Consider the following 21113-nt stretch of genomic DNA (forward strand, 5'->3'; position numbering starts at 1 on the left):
TGTAAAATATCCAAAAGAATCAATTACAAATCAAATATCTTTTCGAGCGTCTAATTTACCGTTGATACTGACGGAATTTACATCCGTATCAAACCTTTTATAAATAAATATCTTTACAAAACCATGCATATTAAAGTAGTCAAATAATCCCTTTTACGAACGGAATCCATTGAATTTACATATCGAGAGCGCGAGGCGTCATGAGAATAGCCGTTAAAATATAAGTGTATCGTAGTAATGGGAAGTTACCCCGTGTCCGCGAAGGTCGTCTGCGAGGGTTTGAGGGTCGGCGTGCGCGCGCAGCCAGCCGCCAGTCGCACTCAGTCGATCCGCAGCGTCGCGCGTCGACAGCTGCCGGCGCCACCAACCATTACCACATCCGACGCGGACTTATTCCATCACAATAACTAACCAACTACCTGTTCTAAATCAACTATCTCCCAAGTTACAACAGTGCTAGTGCATGTGATCAGCTGATCACCAGCTGACTGTCACCTGTCCTCATAGGTAAGTTTGTTGTCATATCGAAGGGTTAATTAAATGTTGATTCTGTTAGGTAAACGTTCGCATAGTTCACGTGGTTCGAAAGTATTTCAAGGCGATCCTGCTTCTATGTGCTCTCGGGTGGACGACATGATTTCATCAAACCTATCTCTGGATCTTGTTTCATGTTTTGTCAAATAAAGCTTAGGCTAATTGCCAATAAAATTTCACTCCGCGGACTGAATTCAGGGCCAATCCCAATGAAACTGTAGCTCAGTACGCTTATTTACCTGGTGCAACGACCTGTATTTATCGCTGTAACTATCCTCTGTGAGTCAGTTTCATCACTCTGACTATAAAATACAAAACATAAAAAGAAATAAATATTTAATCAAACTTTAACGGTTTGTTTGTATTGCGGTTAAACTTAACGTCAATAATGATAACATTTAATAAATCTATTAAGAAGATTGATGAAGATCATAAAAATGAATTCAACAAAAATATATCGTTACCAAGATAAATTGCATTAAGCGTAAACTACGATACACACGAAGCGAAACAGTCCATCTATAAAATAATCAATTACGTGATCAAAATCATATTTTTCATACTGCCATTAGGCGATTTTACGTTATTTCTCAATTTTAACCTATTGCTAAAGCAGTTGGTATGTTTAATACATGGATTAGGCGCAGTTTCAATAAACCTTCTCGATCTTAAGTAATTTCGTCCAAGGGCACAATTTTGTAGACTACCGTGTCACCCGTGAGATAATGATTCCAATTTTCTCTACCGGCCAATAGAGTATTGAAAAAAAAACTTGCCTGATGGAATAGAGTAAGGGTTTAATGAAGCTATTTTAGCAATTATTACCTACAACAATGGTGTTTAAGTCACAATTCCACATAAGTTAGTAATTATTACCCATTGTTTAAATAAAATTACTCAACCCATTAGACCCAACCCTAACTGCATGATACTAATAATCTACGGTTAAGTGACGAAATATAAGTCTTATTTCAAGATGATAATTGAGCTCTTTCGACAGACTCAACAAAATGATAGCTATGCACAATTCAGAAAGACGCATCGTCAGATTGTATCATATTTCTGACAGCGAATGCATATTTTTGTTTGAACTAATTACCTAATTCCTAACAGATTGTGTAGAGTAGTTGGCTCGAAGATACAAGTGTTGCATAATAAGGTCACTTATGAGAGTTAAATATGAATAAGTAAGAAGATTATGTTGATATAGAGAACTTAGCAGGGCTTCATTAGGAAAATTTTGAGATCGATGTAGAAATTAAATTTAGTAAAGATTTTTTTAAACCTAGGTATATATTAAGTGACAAAGGTTAAGACAAATAACATCTAAAATCTTCCAAAACTGTAGCTGGAGATATAAGGTATACTTATTCGCTTATGAAGTAAAGTTAATCATAATCCCATAAATAAAAAAGAATATATTAATACAAATGAATTAACTAGAAGGCAATTCATAAAAACAATGACACGTAATGGAGTAGTCACAGCAAGCATATGAACTATGGGCACTATGGTGTAAGTACGTCCTTCCGCTAGGCACGTCAACGCGTGCGCACGTTGGGAAACGTCCCAAGAAGGCCGCCCGGTCGCAGATACTCCACGATCGATCCACGATGATCTTGCAAGGAATTGCGTTATCGACTTAGTATCGAAATAGTTATAACTCTAGCTTGAGAAATGTTATGACATTTTTAGGCGAAACGAAACTTGCTTTGGCTGAATGTTTCGCAGTTTATTTTATTTACGTTTTAGTGTCGATATCTTGATAAATATGTCGATATCACTTCAGTCATTTGTTTAGCTGTAGTCCGTCAATTTAGCTTAGAGCAGACATTTCACAGTTCTTATGATCTTAATTCGTGTGTATCATTTTATACATGGAAATCAATTAAAACCTTATGCGTGATGGAAGGCAGAACTAATAGGATTAGCAAGAGTTTTTGGTTTCCACACAGAAGAATAATTGATAATTGATTATGACAATTAATTATTACCATAGACTTAATTGAACCCTGCAACGTTTATAATTTTTAAAAATTCAATTAATTTAGAAAATGAAGTCACTAAACGCGATTTTTCTTGATATTTTAGATCGATGTTAGTCTATACTTGTCCTCAATTCTACTTAGGTAGGTAGTAAGTAATGTATTGTCCACACATGTATCTAAACTGTTGTCAAAAACAATCTGTATGAACATGTCATAAATGCAAAAGCTCTGCCTACATTCTTGTATCAAATAATAACCAAAATTACGGGCCATTGGTGGTCATGGAGAAAGCATGAGAGAAAGCGGTCGCAAAAAATACACCGGCCGCACCGAAACTGAGAGACAACTGTGCTGACTGACAAACTGGAAATGTTGACCTTTATGATGATTCTTAAATTATGGGATTGACCATATCTTTATGTGTATCAGCTAACGAAAGAGGTTTAGTTAAAACAGCTTTAAGACCTAATGTATCTAAATTGTAAGTGTGTATTGAATATCATCATGGTAATTCTATAAAATATTCAAATAATGAATTCGCAAATAACGGCAAATTATTTATTTATGGGTTTATTAATTATTTATTTAGTAGACTTTGACACCCAAAGTGTTAATGAGATAAAACTGTTAATAGTAATTTGTGATACCTTGCTCTAGATCAAATATTAACATAAATGTGGTCATGTTAATCTAACACAAATGTATTTAGCACTAATGAATTTATATTAACTGACTAGTATAACTTTGTATGATGCATTCGTGTGCACTAGTACTTAGAATAGCGTAACATCCGCACAGACGACCTAATTGATATGACCTTACAATATATTGTTCTAAACTTTGGTTGAAACATGAAAATAATAATCACGGTTTTAATTAAAATCGGAGTAGGTCAGTATATAGATGTAGAGTTAGCAAATACATTTGAGTTTATTTTGTGTAAAACAGACAAAGACTTGGTTGTTGAACTAGAAACACGAATATGATATTGAAATTCTCAGCTTCAAAACTATTTTAGAATCAAGAGCACATACAATTTTATTGTCAGCAAGATGCCAAAGTACCTCAAAAGTCCTCGGAAAAAGGGCCAATGATAAATTAATTTTGGCCAGATTTAATAAGTAGGGACAAAGATTACTGTCAGATGTACTTTGTCATGTTGCGTTTTTTCTACAAAGAATTTTGGGTGCGGCGTTGAAGGTTCATTTTGTCGTGTTATAGCAATCAATTTCGTTTTTTTATATAATTTACGACACAAGATATTAATTTTGCATGCAAAATATAATGAGTAGTATTATGAATAAATAACTGTCTAAAATGGATTTATAGTTTGTTCAACAATAATTGATGATGATGTCCTCCTAGCCGATTATCGGCTACGGCGGCTGTTCTCATTTAAGGAGATTAGCCAACTGCACGGGACATATTATAGTGCACGAGCATTTGCGCAGACACAAGTGCACTCCCTATTCCTTCACTCTCATAGCCCGATGGGACGGCAATCCGACACGACCGGAAAGAGATCAGGCGCAGGACCGACATTTACGTGCTCTCCGATGCACGGGTGTATCAATCACCAACTTCCAGGCTCCGGGCTGCTTTGTGAAAGTCTTCTAAAACCCACAAAGCAATTTCGGCCCGACTCGGGAATCGAACCTACCTCGCGCTCAGCAGCCGCACTTGCGACAGCTAGACCAACGAGGCAGTTTCAGATCAGGCAGTTCAGTCAACAATAATAAAGTGTAGTTGTCTTACACGGGTGTCTCTCAAGGTTGCATCTTGGTTCCTGATATATGTGTATACGGAAATTTTTATTGAAAAAAGCATAAATTAACTCATCTGAATGTATTCATCTGTTGATATATGTGGGATGCAACTGCTCTGATAAAGGACACCAAATTATGTATTATCGAAAAATAAATGTAGGCACCTAACCTGATTTGACATTGATTTAATATTTTTTTTTGTGCTAACTGGCTGGGATGTGTGGCAAAAACTTCCTCATAAATTCTCGATTATTATTCAACTGTACATAATCATAGCAAAAAATATGCCAAGTTTACTGATGTAATGTCATTTATTAATCAGCCGATTATATCAGACATACAATACCTACTATATCACGTCGTAGATTAAAACAGAAAATAAGTATGGAAGAATTTAGATGAGCAATATTTTCTTGTCACGGTGGGTAACTTTAAGACGCCAATTAGCTATATGCCATGGAACGGACTGCTTGCTTATTTCCTAACTCAGTGTCTTTACCTTCTACGGGACTAATAGACACTTCTGACAAAAAATCTTATTCGTGTTCTTTGTTCAAGAGTGTTTCACGGTTCTAACTGACCGATGCTATGATGTTTATTGCATCGCCACGTTTCTTAAATAAACCCAGCCTTTTATTACTCTGTTTCGTTTGTAAGACAATCTATTTCAATGTTTACAACTATTAATGCGTTTTTCCTATCTTAAACTACTATATCTCTTCTATGTCTTCCAAATCGTAATTTGTTCCTCTCCTATATTATTTTATGCCCAGTCACGCAGTTGGTATTAAGCCAAATGTAGCTTGCGTGATATCCAGCATCACATAGAACGAGCATGTCATGGAATTATGCGCCAAGATTACCATCACTTTGACATCATTATATCTGTGGTAAAAAAATGTAGCGGCTGCGATGGCAATGGTTGTAATACCATACCATCGACCTTGCATTTCGTAACATTGGAATAAATAATTTATAATGCGTAAACGTATTACGGGTTTCCAATTATAGCGGTGAGCATTAAGACAATCAAAATGATAAGCGTCAAATCGTAAACAATAGATCTGTTGGATGCGGTCAATATTCGTGGTTGCGAACCACAAGTCCTTGAATGGTTCGATGGAGTATTGAATGTGACATTGAATGCATCGCCCAAAGACTAACTGTGATCCTTATATTCAGATCACGAGTGCGTGAACGATAAACGATAGCGTGTGCGTCATCGGCGAGTTACCAAGCGGTTCTGCCGTCATGAATGAGAGACGGATTAGCAATTAAGTATATACCATCAGAGCAGAAATGGCTGTAAATTATAAAGATTGGCCTGAGAATAATTTCTGAACTGTTTAAGTGGCAATTATATCAACATTAAGGATTCCATCTCTTTTTGCATATAGCGGTTTTCTTATTTTCTATATTAGCTGTTGCTGTGGCCTGTGGCTGTTTCTCGCGGGATCAATTCGCTTAAAGTCTATCATCACCAAATGCAGTTCAGTGGTTTTACTCCTGTTACAAACCGATATACGAAAGAGTTACATGCTTATTTATTTTATTAGGTAAGCATTGCTAGCAATTGAAATATATTTCATATAAATAAAGTGACTTTCTTTCATTATCTTTACAAACGTGCATATAAATCAAGCAGACACATAATTACGACAGTAGATACGTATCTAGCTAGAATGTAATGTTAGTTAGAGTAATTAACAACTGACTACGCAATTAGATTGCACCTGCTTACAAGTGGCCTTCAAAGGTTAGCATTATTTCCTTTTTGTTGCTTTTGGAGAACGCAACGACAGTTTGTTTTAATTACTCATACTTTAATAATTAAAGTGTTGGTTCAAGTGAAGTTTGCTGAATTAATAGGTAGGTAAGCAATAAGTAATTTAAGCACATACTTAAATTAAAATTTCAAAAAGCTTTTTAGTGTATTATTTTGTAGATAATTTGGTTTTGGCAGTAAGTCTGCGGAACGCTAGACTTTTTTTAACCGACTTCCCAAAAAGGAGGAGGTTATCAATTCGGCCGGTATGTTTTTTTTTTTTTTTCTATGTATGTACATCGATTACTCCGAGGTTTATAGACCGATTTACGTGATTCTTTTTTTGTTCGACTCGGAATAGCTGCCAGTTGGTCCCATAGTCATCAGGTCAGGATCTGATGATGGAAACCGTGAGAAATCGAGGGCAACCTTCGAAAGTTGTATACATAGGGTAAAAACTTGACACTCAGGTGTACGCCTAAAAGCACTATTCAACTGTGAAGATTTGGAGCTGATCTGATGATGGAAACCAGAGAGGGTCGAGGGAACTCGACAACTGAATATGTAAACTACCTCGTGTTTGGGCTTAAATTATTTGTATTGACAAGACCTTTGCAACAGTGAAGGTTTGGAGCTGACCTGATGATGGAGACCAGAGAAAGTAAGTCGAGGAAACTCGACAACTGAATATGTAAAATACCTCGTATTTGGACTTATATTCTTTGTATTGATGAGAACTTCTCACTTGTATGGATAGTGACAACTATTCGTATCACTGAAAAGCTTTAAATAAAAACTTTTTTACAAAAAAATTAAACCGACTTCCCAAAACACTAAAAAGCAAAAAAAAATCTATTTTTAGGTGCATCAGTCGGTGGCAAAATTAACTTACTAACATCCATTAGACACCGACTTCTAGGCCGATGCACCTAAAAATAGATTTTTTTTTTGCTTTTTAGTGTTTTGGGAAGTCGGTTTAATTTTTTTGTAAAAAAGTTTTTTATTGTTGTCGTTGTTCCTATATGTTATTGAATTTCGAGTCTTGTACTCCAACTCCAAACTTTGGTATGATGTGGTTACTTATTAACAGGTATGTCACTTATTGTACTCAGAAACTATACATCAACTTAAAGTGACTTAGAGAGGTCATGCAGTTAATTCATTCGTGAGTAAGTAAGTAGCATTTATGTAGTTAGGTATGTTCTGACCCCTGAAAACATGAACGAGTCAATAGCTTTGTTTTTGCAAAAAATAATGAAGCCCTTTTTTATGTTCCGGCAATTGCAGTCTAGTTTATTCTTTTTTCCTTATTTATTTAATTTTTCGAATTTACAAAATGACGTCAATTTGAACTTTATATTATTTCCTGCTTAGTCATTCCTGATATCAAAATCCTTGCCCCTTACAATAAAAGTTACGTGTAAAACTTTTGGATACAGATAATTTATGTATTTCTGGAACATTGCTGCCTGATTTTGAGTCAGGTGCCTTGAGCTTTGTCACTCGAAATAACTTTACTCGCATATTTTGCAAGATCAAATCGAACAGGTGTAAATATAGATTTCCATATCAGTACCACAATAAAAATACGGGTCTGTTTACCTCAACCTTGTGTTACTGACTGTAATTCTACTTAAATGTAAAGATATTTTTACTTTTTTTATTTGCTTGTGTGCGTCAGCAACTAGTGTTGAGAGAAAAAATATGTAAAGAGAATATGGCCTATCCTAACTGATAGTTTTTTCTCTTTTTTATGAAGATTGTGTTTGACGTCATACGTAATTATTTTATAAGTAAGTACTGGGAATTCATAACAGTAATTGTCGCACAAGTGTGTTATAGACTCCTATTTACATTGTAATAAAATTGACGGAAAATACAGTCACTGACATTATGTTTGTTATAATACAATATTTTAGGTATACCATTTACTTTTCTAATGTGTCATTTATTTTAATATAGTAATGCCCTACGTGAGATTCGATATGCACATTCATCAGAATCATACTAAATATTATTAACAGCGTACCAACAACACTTGTTCGACTTTCTCTTTAATAAAAATCATACTAGCGGAATGAAAAAAATAATTGCTAACACAAACGATTTCTAAAATAACAAGAGAGATTATGGAATTCCTTGGTCGGTTTTGATTTTATGAAATAAAAAAGTGCGACCTTATTTCTTAGACGTCAGCGCTTCTAATTTTCAAATTAAACTGAAATCCTCTAATGTCATAGGATCTAAGTTCATGAATATCTTTAGCATAGATATTGTTTAACTCTAGTTCAATTTTGTAACTGAGAACAATCATCAGACCACTATTTCAAACCACTTAAAATATGGATAAATAAGTACCTATATACTTACCTACATACTCAAGATAAAACAAAAAATCTTAGCTAGGTATTGTCTAAAATAAAATATTTTTTTTCTGCTAAATCATCACCATAACAAACGGCCTTGCCAATTATTGTATCATAATCCGCCAAAAAGTGAATTAAACTCATTAATAATATTTATATTGACCTTCAGACCGGTACTGGGAGTATGCCGGAGTGGTTTGTGCAATGGTTGCATTCACCGGCCGCTGCGCTTGCGACACCCAACGATGTGTGAGCGAGGGGGACGCCATACACTCCCATAATGCTTCAAACCACATATTCTCTAATATGAAGGTACTATGTATTTGCAAATTAGCCTTCATATAAAACGTGGTTGATGATAAATATTGTAAACTGTCCATCTTCACTACATAGCATAAAACAGTCGCTTTTTCTGTCCCTCCCTCTGTATGCTTAAATATTTAAAACTACACAAGGGATAATAATATGTATTTAGGTACTATCAGTATTGCACCCGTGCGAAGCCGGGGTGGCTAGTTATATGGGGAAATCTATCCTCTCATCTCTTCTTATCCAAATTCATAGATTTTGCGACAATTTGAAGTCAAAAAATTTACCCAACTGAAAAAAGGTCCAATGATTATTTTTGGCAGTCCAAAATCTTTAACAAAATAAAGATTTGTATGACATCTTGATGAAGAGCCCAATGTTATGGGGCTTTACGAACAACATAGAGCCTGTGTATTTCGTATGTACCTACCTACTACAAGGCATTTAGCTAATTCAGCCAACCACTACTGGCTAGATAATAAATATTTTACTATAGTCATAAACTACTTACATTCAAAGCTATTAGATGGTATAAAAGACAGTCATCACCGCAGCTCTATCAATTCCGACAGAAGGAATTGCTGTTCGAAAACGGTGTTAAGATAGTAAAATCAAAAACTACCGAGCCAAAACCATGCGTGTTCATATACGTACGTACTAATTGGATGTGCCAATTTATTTAAAACTTATGAATATGTATGACGTGATATCCTTGGTGAGGCATGATTAATAGCTACATCTAAATCATACATATTTTTATTTCAAACGATATACAGATTACTATGATTAAAACAAGAAAAAAAAAACGAAATTTGGCTTTGTCGACCATAGTCATAAAATATACAAGTTCACCTTTAAGAAAAGCTAATTTTATATTTGATTGCTTAGAATGATAATTGCTTCTCAGAGTCTATAAAGAGCAAAATAAAAAATATAAAAAAACTAACAAAACCTTGATGCGGATTATATGTATAAGGCGGATATAATTATGTCCGAATGCATAAAAGTTCATAATATTAAAATTATGAATTTTTCATAAAGAAATACATATACATTATGTAAATAAATAAATGTGTACCAAAATATATAAGGCTGTATTTTTTGCTTGGATAGTCCTTCCGTGTCATGTTTACTTACTTTCATTTTATGGATGCAATTTATCATTGTCACAATAAAAAATCTTACATAGGAAAAATACCTTCAAAATTACTTTCTCTTTTGAATATCTATGACTAATGCTGCAGGAAAATCTCGAGTAGAAACTCTAGAAAAAAAATTTAGTTTTTAAATGTTCAAACTTTCTTTTAGAGCTACAAAGGATGTCTTAATTTAATACTAATCTGTACATATACCTAATGTGCAATAATACTAAGTTAACAAATTATCTAGAGACTAGGATAAGGTTATCAAATATTTCAGCGGTGCAAGTAAATGCCTAACAATAAGTATCCTAACGTTTTTTTTTTAACTCATATTTAATATGAAACTAAAACTGACATGAAATCTGTTACCAAATAAATAAATGAGAACAAAAAGTATCCTATTAGACTAATTAGCTTACGAAAATTCAAATGTCGATTAATTTACAGAATGAACACTAAAATCAAAAATGTTTGCTATTTTATTTTTCGTTTTCAAAAAATAATAAAAATACCGAAACGTCCAAGGCCAAAAAATAAGATTGAAACTTTTAGATGCTTGTAGTAATAGTATGACATTTGGTGGTTTGTAAGTATTTAATTCCTGCTCCAAAGATGTGCACGTATAATCTTTTTCGAATTACATACGAGTATAAGGAAAATGAGTGATTTATTTGAAAAATCTGCCAAAAATAGATTAAATATTTTTAGGTATTCAAGGCAATATCATGAAAGCTTAGCAAATACTGCGGCATTATTAAATTAAGACGCTTTTAATTTCGGGGATTCCGAGACGCTGGGTCAATATTTTAGGTCTGTGCACATTTATTTGCAGATCTCTATTAAAAATACGTGTCCTCAAATAAGATTGTCTAATACCTAACATGTTTTCTATATGTAGTTCCTAAGTTGGTATATTGAAGATTCGCTTATAATAAATATGAATTTCAATGCCAACATGGTAATAAATAATGAGTAGGGAAATTAAAAAGTATATGATGGATAATCAAATGTTTATAAATAAATGTGTAACTACCTATCTACAGATTTCCATAACCTATTGATCTGTTGTTTTGCTTTCTAAAGATATAAATTTGACATTAGCCCCATACAAGTAACGTCTAATTGCTATCTCTAATAAGCAAATCAAAAGATAGATTAGGTAATTGAAACCCACCGTAAGACAATCTTAATTGGATCTATAGAGTTTAAAGAATGAGTCAATGTCAGATACAAGTGTGAGATAGGCAAAAATCGCAAAAGAAACATAATGCCTTACATGCTTTTTTATCTACATACTAGCCGTTTTCCCGCGGTTTCACCCGCGTCCCGTGGTAACTACTGCCTGTACCGGGATAAAATATAGCCTATGTTTCTCGTGGATAACGTAGCTTTCGAATGGTGAAAGAATTTTTAAAAACTGTCCAGTAGTTTTTGAGCCTATTCATTACAACCAAACAAACAAACAAAGTTTTCCTCTTTCTAATATTAGTATAGATTTGGTGTAGTAATTCTACGATAAAAGAAATCGTACAGCACGGTTACATTGTAATACATTGTTTAATGAAAAACAACAAATATGTTTTATCGATTGATATTATGTAACTGTAGTTGCATAGATAATAATGGTGTAAACTTATGCTTACACATGCATAAATAGGAAAATAATCGATAATCATATCAATGTGACAGTTTCAATAAACCAGCAAGTTTTTGATATAAGTTTTTGTACCCAATTAAATAAAACGGGACCCTATTCCTTTCTTTCAACAAAATCGGTTCAGCCGTTTTTCGAGACATCTCTAGGAAAGAAAATCTCTTTTTGAAATTTTTGAATTTTGCTTTTTGCGATCTGTTTTTTTCAAATTATCTTTAGAACTTATTCAATTCCATTTACTTTATATTAATTTAATTGAACTTTTTTTCCAGAAACGATATTAAAAATAGTTAATTATGTAGAGTCATCAAAATAAAACTGGTATGCGCTAAATTAGTATACTTTTTTCCTTATTAATATGATATATGATTTTATTAGCATTAACATATTTTTATAAATAAGAGTAGAGCTAGTGTCTTGGTTGTGTCCGCATAGATCAGTACTAAGCTGCACGCGATACGGATGGTACGTGACCATCTGTGACCATCAATATTACCAACATTTAAAAGGCACATAATTAAAATAATAATATGATTGATCACATTAATTATTATGTATTGCATTATTGAAACATATCTATTTTTCTTTGTTACAGGTGACGACAGACGAGTGTAGTGAACCAAACATTAGTGAAAAAGTGATGCTCGGTGGTTGGCAATTAATTTTAAATAGTCAATAAACAAAACAAATATGTCCGTGGAAACGCAGGAGTACATCAACGGCATGAGGCCTGGTCCCCTGACGAGGGAGATCCCAGAATGTATGAGAGACAAGTACACCGTCGTGCAAGCGATTATAGACCTTATAATCTTTGTCATCGCCGGTATCGGATATGTGATAAAAGCTTTCTACCAAACTATTGTTGGCCGGCATAAAAAGGACCTCAAGGGTGCAGTTGCTGTGGTGACGGGCGGCGGTGGCGGCCTGGGCAGCCTAATAGCTCTTAGGCTGGCCCGCCTCGGCTGCACCGTCGTGCTGTGGGACATCAACAAACAAGGTCAGTCCGCTAATTACTGCATTATAACATCTCACGTACAGGTGATAATCATGACTTGACCGATGACACGTTTGCGTAATAAAATTACTGACATAAATAAATATGTTCTCTCGTGCTTTATGCTGCTGTTCGTGTAGAAAACAATAACTAATATAAACAGGTGTTAAGAGTCCACAAATCTGTAGACAATCAATTTTCTTTGGTGGAACAATCGGGGAAAAACATAGGGTACTGTGTAAGCAGCGGATTGTTATAATTTTACACGGCGTTTATGTAGTTAGTTCCTATAATGTGAGACACGTTCGATACGTTGTGATTTATGGAATGCTGTTGCAGAATCTGTCAACACATTATTTGTTGTTTCCACACGTCGATATTTCTTACAAAATAAAGCTATTGTACATAGTGCATTGTAGACAAGTTATTGTACCATTTTTAAAGGAGACGATTAGATGAGAATGAAACGCGGCTTGGGCGATTTGAAAAATATTCGTAATGTGGCATGCACTTCGGATTTTCCAATAGGACAACGGCGGGCTTCCGAAACCCATCTACTTATCTGTTGATTTGCCTCCCAGAGATAGGAATTCGACATAACATGTAGGCTATAGAGGCTAATTTCAAAGTTCTGTCTCTATCACTAGTAAGCGAATCCATTGATACAAAAGCAGATAGTTATTGAAATCCGCGAGTAAGTAAGCTGGAGCTTATTGCGGTAGATTTCAGGAGGCGGCAGCTTCTAGCAATTTTGTTTGTTTGTATTTCTTACAGAAGAAATAAAAAACCTAACGATCGATAACGACCTAACGATTCACTCTTCGACCGTATTTTTTGTCAATTTTGGATATATCGACAGTGACTTGCCAGTCCTTAACCACGACTGTTCGATAATTTTCTAAGCCTTCGCACCCGATTTATCAATTAAGGATTTTAGTAAGTTCAAAAACCTTCCTCACTGGTCTCCGATCGACATTAGCAAGAATTGTTCAAGAATAAAACCTCCATTATAAAATAAAAAACTATGCCATTCCTCGCAATTAAGTCTGCCTAGATTCGTCTCTCTAACACATTCTAAAAAAGAGCGTGTGTATTCCCAGCCTTAACAACGATGTTATCAATATGCGCTGAAACGTTTCAAAATTATATTATTATACATCATTTTATACAATATCGCAATATGACTAGATTTGCAACAATCGTCTGCATTTCGTAACGCCTTAATTAATATATTGTCTAAGATACCAGTCATTTAACAATTTCGTAGCTGCATATCCTTTTAATGTGAAAGTTTTTATTTTAGTACAAAGAAATTAACTTGATCCTTTAAATTCTGCATGGAATTATAGTAAACTGAACACCATGCAAACGAACTCGCGCTCAAAAGCTTATAATTTACGAAACGCCAAACGATGCTTTTATTATACGCTTTACCTTTTGTTTTATCGCCTCAAATGCCATGGAAAGGCCATCAGAAACTTTGAAAGCAAATTGATGGCACTTAATACGGGAGCATTTATACTTGACTTGTTACGTTCCGTCATCAAATAACCGCAAAATACTTACTTGAAATTTGGATCCACATCCACATAGAACCACAACATTGTGAGTCTTTGTGGTAGTTGCGTATACCGTAGGTATGTAATTCTGTGAAGGTCTTTTTTTCATGTAATGAACGTTCTCCGGTTTAAGTGTAACATTGTTGAACAGTTTTGGGTTATTTAAAGTAAATGAGGCAAGTTACCGTCTACTGTTAAGTATTGGTAATCACGAAGCGCATGCAAACGTAGATATATGTAAGTAGCTTTTTGGTTTACGAAACATACAGTCATGGTCAACTAATTAAAGACACCCCCCGACTCGAAGTGAAATAAATAGTTATGGTACAGACATGAGCTTAAGCAAGGTATAAAATGTAATGTAATTATTATTAAAACAAACATGACATTATGTTCTTTAAATTAAGGACAAAAAATATTTACTTTCTTAAATATTTTAGATATAACGGTTTATGGGAACTGAACACTAACTTTTGTAGCAGGTACTTGGCTGGCCAGCTAATTAAAGACAGTAAAAGCTAAGTTAAGGAAAAAAAACGAAAGATAAAAATAGTCGCCATACTTTTTTTTTTAATTATTAACTTATTTAAGAGAACTCAAATAAGGTAATAATTTAGGCTTCCTTCATTAAAATTTTTCATTTCAGTCCAATCAATACGACTAAAACAAAAATTCTGGTAAGTAAAATCTTTTAGGCTTTTTTAAATAAAGTTTTGTTATGCGGATTCATTCATAACACTTGAACTGTAATAAGGACATGGTTATAAACTTATTATTAAAGATGCCTTGTTAATGGCACTAAAAAAGTGAAGGTTTAAGAACAACTGAAAACCGACGCCAAATAAAACTTGTCCGCAGGCAGACTTTACAGTGGTATTATAAGAAATTAGTGAACCATTCACATTATTCGGTACTGGTTCTTTTGGGAGTCTTCTGATGCTAAAAGGACAACAAACGTGTCTGCAGAACTTTTAGACTTCAACCGGGTCGGGAAAAGCTGTAGGGCATGGGTATCTGAAGATGTTGCTTTTGGGAAAGCACCGCGTGTCCATACTGTAGTTGGCGTTTTCTATCAAAGGTGAAAGTTTCTCTGAACAAGTATTAAAAAATGATTTTTTATCTGATAAAACAAAGGAATTTGATGAATTAAAAAAAAAAATGATTTTAATCACCTCCAACACATGTGATGGAACCAAAGTACACCAAGAAAGTTCTCAAACGTAGGAGGCGAAAATGTTATAGTGTGGGGCTGCTCGCCACTGTTTAGTGTAAGACCCTTCAGAGAGGTATTATTAAAAATAGGCGAATTCAAGTACTTTAATACTTCAGAAACAAGCATATTGTTATAAGCTAAGCATAATTTACCGGTCATTAGGACTTTCCAAATAAGAAAAGTTCTGAAAAACTCTGCAAAAGTAGTAAAAATGACTCTTTGATTGGACAACTTATGACGGTTTTGGTTTGGCCTATTGCAAATCCAATGAAACAAAAACTGGCAATAGGCGAAAAATACCATGGCAATAAGTCTTACATGGAACATCGATCAATTTTACACAGATTTTAATTAAGCATGCAAGAAAATTCCCTTAGCGACTTCTACAAAACTGACCGCTAGCTCGTTCAGGGATGTCGTACTGTTATTGAGGTAAAAGGAAATAAACCAAATATTAATACTTACTGGAATGTTTAATAAATAGTGCAGGGAATGTTGTTGTGGAAAGGTAACTCCAATAATATTAACAATTTGTATTTCTTCATCTGAGCAAATGGAGTGTCTTTAGATGGCCAGGCCTCGTTATGGATCATACCGCCCGAGATACGGATAAAGCGAAAAAAAACTAGGTGCGGGGGATTATTGAATATAGTTATTAGTTCTAACATTTCACAATGCCCTCTTAAATATTTTAAAATAGAAAAGAAAGTTCCAATGGCAATCTGAAAAAAAGAAATACAGATGAAATGCCCCGGTAAGTTAAAATTCCAACAGTGTCTTTAATTAGTTGACCATGACTGTATGTGTTTGTATGCGATACCTAGGTATCTGGACTCCGAAATCCACGTTGCTATAAGTGCCTGAACTCTATAAGGATCTATAAGGAGCCATTTTACCTTTTGAGCGAAGCGCTAATTTCTGGTTAAATGCGAAATAAGTTGGGATATGAAATAGCCGTTCACGTGTCCCGAGATTAACACATAGTCGACTACATCCCCCCACATGAGATAATTCATGTAATGCGCCTGCGCAGTCGTGAAGACGTGGCGAAGATTGTGTCTCAACGCCCGTGCGCTTTCCGCATAGACTGTGTTGCAACCCGACAATACCACACAATACCCATATAATTTAGCAAAATGGCACGTTTTGTGTTCTGAATTAAATTACCCCCTACGTATGTTACGTCAGTCAGTTTATTCAACTGTAATTTGGTAATTTCGTACAAATGACAGCTGTTGTACCTTTGTTAGATAATGACCCGACAATTTTAAACCATGAAAGGAACAAGACATGCCTGACAAACTATCACTCAAAATAAAGCAAAATATCTACCGTAAAGTAGCTTATTTACAATCTACACTAATTGTGCATAATGAATAGGTTGTTTGTTTTCTTGCATAAGATGCATTCCATAGATCTGTTGCTACACGACGAGAGGGTTTAATCATAAACTGCATCAACCAACGCGTTGCATTTTAATATGCATGGCGTTATATTGAAACTTGACAATCAATTATTTAGCGCCTCGCCATTAAAATACATATCACGGAAGGTACTAAGGATCAGTAAACAGTAATTTACAAGTGATGAATAAGAAGATAAATATAATTATCTGCTCAGGTAAGAAGGGTAACACATAAGGTCGGCACGTTTGCTGTATGTTGAGGAAACCTCGGAAGAAAAACGTACTTTATGGAAACACCTTTATGGCTGAATAAACATCAAGTATATATGAGGCATTTTGTTATTAAATATTAACCGATAACAACTGCTTTGCAAATAACAGCAAGGATTGTTCAGTATTTTTACAACAAGACTACTTATATTTTAAGCTAAGTTTAGTTCTAAGTTTTCTTTGTTCTTCGTAACAAATTCCGTCAAACTCCGGTTTTAGTGCTGAATCGTCAGCTGGACGTTCAAAGCAGCGAGAGTTGTACCAGTCAGGTAATTAGTAAGGTGTTTAACATTGTTCGTGCTAATTGCTAACGTCACTCGTGCGCTCGTTTACGTCTTACTACTGCATATGGAGTTCAACAATTCCTTTTTATTCACCGACATTTAAAAATGAAGGAAGTTTAATGTTGTTTTCGTCTTTAGTCAGGTCCTTTGTCTGGTTCTCTAGAAATGACGATTAATTTCTTTTATCCTTTTATGTTCATACCCTTTCTGCGTAATGTTGTTTCCTAGTTGGATTAATTTATCGATAACCAGAGAATCATTGTTGTTATTTTTTCACAAACGTATTTAAATTATCTTAAATTTTCATGGAACTGTTGTAATGTAATAAGTACCAATAGCGACACTTTATATTGAAGTAGGTACCTCAGCATACTCGAGTTTTTGTTCATGCAAGTTACTCACAGATATAAAAGCCAATATTTTACGTACATATATAACGAGTAGTACATACTTCCTAGACAGTTGAAGGTCAGGCTTGAGGTCTAAAGTCTCATCTCAGAGATAAACTAAGAAAAAACAAGTTACAGGTCAACATTCAACAAAAAACGGAAAATACTCAACTTGTTTACGTACTATAGTTTTTCTTTTCAATGTTATAATTGTAATAAGCCCGCGAGGCTTATGTATGGATAGATAGGCGAAGATAGACCAAAGAAAAGATGGATTAATTCTCCGAAAGAAGACAAAAATAAGAAGGGAGTGGAGTAAACAGTTGACAGAGAGGACTGAGGAATGGAATAAGAAAACATTGCGCCGATCCAAAATAACTTGGCAACAGGGTAGAAGAATCTGTAGCTGTTTTCAGACGATATATACATATATGTATGCCTTAAATATGAGTAAGTAAGCTATTTTGTTGAAGCTTGTTGCCCTCAGCTTTTAGGATTAAGGGAAAAATTCTGGGTAAATTATAAAAGTTCATTGTAGGTATAAAATTTGCTCATATGCCTAAGGTGCTTTTTTGACCTTGTCTGTTGCATGCCATAATATTGCCAAACGATCAATTACAGATAACCTTAACAGAAAAAATATAACCATACCTGTTATTTATTTAAATTGACAAGCATACTAGTTGACCTTGACCCTATCAATTAGACTAATGTCACATCGCTATGTCAAAACCTTCATAATATTACATGGATAGACGAAATCATTTTGCTGATACCAGGCACCAAATTACGTCAAAACAAATTGCTTACATAAATAAATTCTTTATCGATGTGAAATACAATGTAACATCATCAATCTTTAATCTGACACGTCTTAATAATAAGAAAATGCAGTTAGTATTCTTACTCGATTATGTCATATATTGCAAGGTTTCTACCGTGCGTTTGTCAACAAATCCGTTGACAACACTCAATGTACGAAAAGCTGAGTTTTTAGACGAAGCAGACAGTACATTGTACGACAGTCAGTAAATATTTGTTTATCTCGTATAGAGAGTTGTCGAAACCGAGCCGATGCTTGTCACCGAAGTCCTAAGGCCAAGTGTTGCAAGATGTTTGCAGAATTCGCTATGGGCATGTCGCTAGGCGATGGAAAATGCCGTGCGTACATCGCTGTACATTAACATTACCACATGTGTTATAAGGAATCAAGTCATTAATTAGTCCTTATAAAGCTGAGTAAGTGTACGTAATCAGATCCTTGATTGTTACTTTGAATATTTGCATTCTAGTAACAATGAGGTTTAATACCATGTCATATAAACAAACACAGGTTCTTATTAGTAAGTAGGACAAAGTGATTATGAAACAAAGGAACAATGAAAACGAATTCCATGGGAAATTAAATAGGTTCGCATGGGTCTGAAACGTAAATAGCTGAATTGTTAGGGAGCTAAGGTACTGCTCAGTCTATTGTAACTTTTCGTGGAAAATCAACTGGATGTTATGTCATGGAAGTTCAAACTTCCTGGGATGTGACGTCACAAATGGTTTACGGCTTCGGTTCCGGTGGTAACATCAGTGTTTGCAAGAGACCTTCACATTGCCTGGCGGCTATAATAGCGATCATTACAATGTTTAATGATGTGTGCGGCATACTGCATAGCAGGTATAGTAAGTTCAACTCAGTCGTGCGCGCGGCCCTATGTGTGGGTAACCCTTGTACATATACAGTGACTTTGTGTGCGTGACAAGAGGTACAGTCGGGTACAAATACAGTTATTTAGGGGTTGCATACGGCTGTTTAAAGTACAGTTATTACGTAATTTAGTTTATTTATTTATAATGATTCTGTATCGCTACTTGAAAAATCAAATGATGAATTTTCGGATTCGCTACTTTCACCAATGTTAATTATAAATTCTGACTCCATGTCAAAATGTCTATAGTATTCTTCTTTTTTCTTTTGTACATGTCGACAAGTATTACCCAACATCCCTTCATCAATTTGACTTAAACGTTCATTTATGAGTTTCATTATTTCCGTCTTATTTTGGTCGACATTATGCGAAGCAATATAATTTTTTTAAATTCCCCACACATTTTGTTTCCATTATTATACTAAATTATAGGTCTTTTACATTCTTAGTCCACACATTTATTTATTGTCCGCGTACCCCGAGCTAGAAAATATGTAAGGAGTATTTAATTCATCTTAGATATTTCACTTCATTTATTTCTTAGATACTGTCAATGTCAATTTGAAAAGCCGTATGAGAAAATAATGATAAACTGTAAAATGTAATAATAAAAAGCTTTGAATGTTGTTTCATTTTTTTGAAACGCTACCTGACTCCTTAAAACATTTTCTCCGTGAAGAACTAGACATTTTCGTAAACGACTGTACCCATAACAAAAAGCGATAAGAACACGTCATGCTCGGACGACGTCACTGTCACACGAATGAAAGTTGTATATTTACAAGCCGACGCACACATAGGGCCGCGCGCAAATCTGAGTTCAACTATCTATAATCAGTGAATAGTAAGACTTGATAGAGCACATTTCGGGTAGGCTTACTAATATTAATTAATATTATATGTTATTTAATATGAATAGCCTTGTTGATTGGTGTCTCTCTATTTAAACATACATTATTTGGGGATTAATTTCTTTAAATATGATCAGGTATTACGAAGATTTATAAGGTTACGAAATCTTCAACTCATTTGTAGAAATTAAAATATACAGACTACATGTTGGCTAGTTGTTGTCGCTATCTTTCTTATTAATTCTACAGGATGGAAGCTCAGAATTAGCATAAACATACGTTCTGTTGGAATATACGCATGATGTACGTATAATACCTCCTTTACAAATATCCAAGATTATATAAAGCATACCTACTTCAATCATTCGTCAAACATTCAATCATTCAATGTTCACTTCAATCGTACATTCTTACATTCGAAATATAACAGTCGTTCAGGATACATGTGTTTTCTTTGTCTCACCTGCACCCATATCCAACAGGTTATGGGCCCAGGCCGTTTTCTGTAGTTACAAGTAATACAACAAAATTTTTAAATTCAGTGAAAGAGTGTAAATTAAAATTGCATTAACAATGAACAAAATATCACATCTTATGACGGTGTTATTTCTGCGTTGCTAGGTGATGAGCAACTCAATATGGTTTCTGTGAAGACTACGCCTACTACTAGACTACGACTCGATCATGAATTGTATAATAATAATGAGACCCACATGAGACCCACACTCAAAATAAAAATAATTAGTGCTCTCGCTGTGGCGGCATATTGGGCTGACAAAGTGTAGTCTCACTATAAGACACGTCATGTCATCGACACGAAAGAAGAAGAATAAAAATAATTATCAACCCGGAAATTCAATGCATAAGTATAATATAAAAAAAAAAAATGTATTGTGATCATTGCGGACGTCGGAATAATTTCAA

General features: G+C 34.5%; 1 protein-coding gene across 3 annotated transcripts in view; it reads left to right on the forward strand.

Annotated features, from left to right (window-relative positions):
- The first annotated feature begins 302 nt into the window (after positions 1 to 302).
- The window catches only part of LOC124638713 (estradiol 17-beta-dehydrogenase 11-like), a 43391-nt gene continuing 22580 nt past the window's right edge, over positions 303 to 21113 (forward strand). The window contains exons 1-2 of one of the 3 annotated variants that reach the window (XM_047175746.1): positions 303 to 507; positions 12120 to 12521. In XM_047175746.1, the coding sequence (XP_047031702.1) occupies positions 12215 to 12521 (307 nt within the window). In that variant the 5' untranslated portion in view covers positions 303 to 507; positions 12120 to 12214. Of the gene's footprint in view, positions 508 to 11947; positions 12034 to 12119; positions 12522 to 21113 lie in introns of those variants that run through there. The other 2 variants (XM_047175747.1, XM_047175748.1) reach the window with 2 other exon arrangements.

This window comes from Helicoverpa zea, chromosome 18 (assembly GCF_022581195.2).
Source record: "Helicoverpa zea isolate HzStark_Cry1AcR chromosome 18, ilHelZeax1.1, whole genome shotgun sequence".
Taxonomy (NCBI): domain Eukaryota; kingdom Metazoa; phylum Arthropoda; class Insecta; order Lepidoptera; family Noctuidae; genus Helicoverpa; species Helicoverpa zea.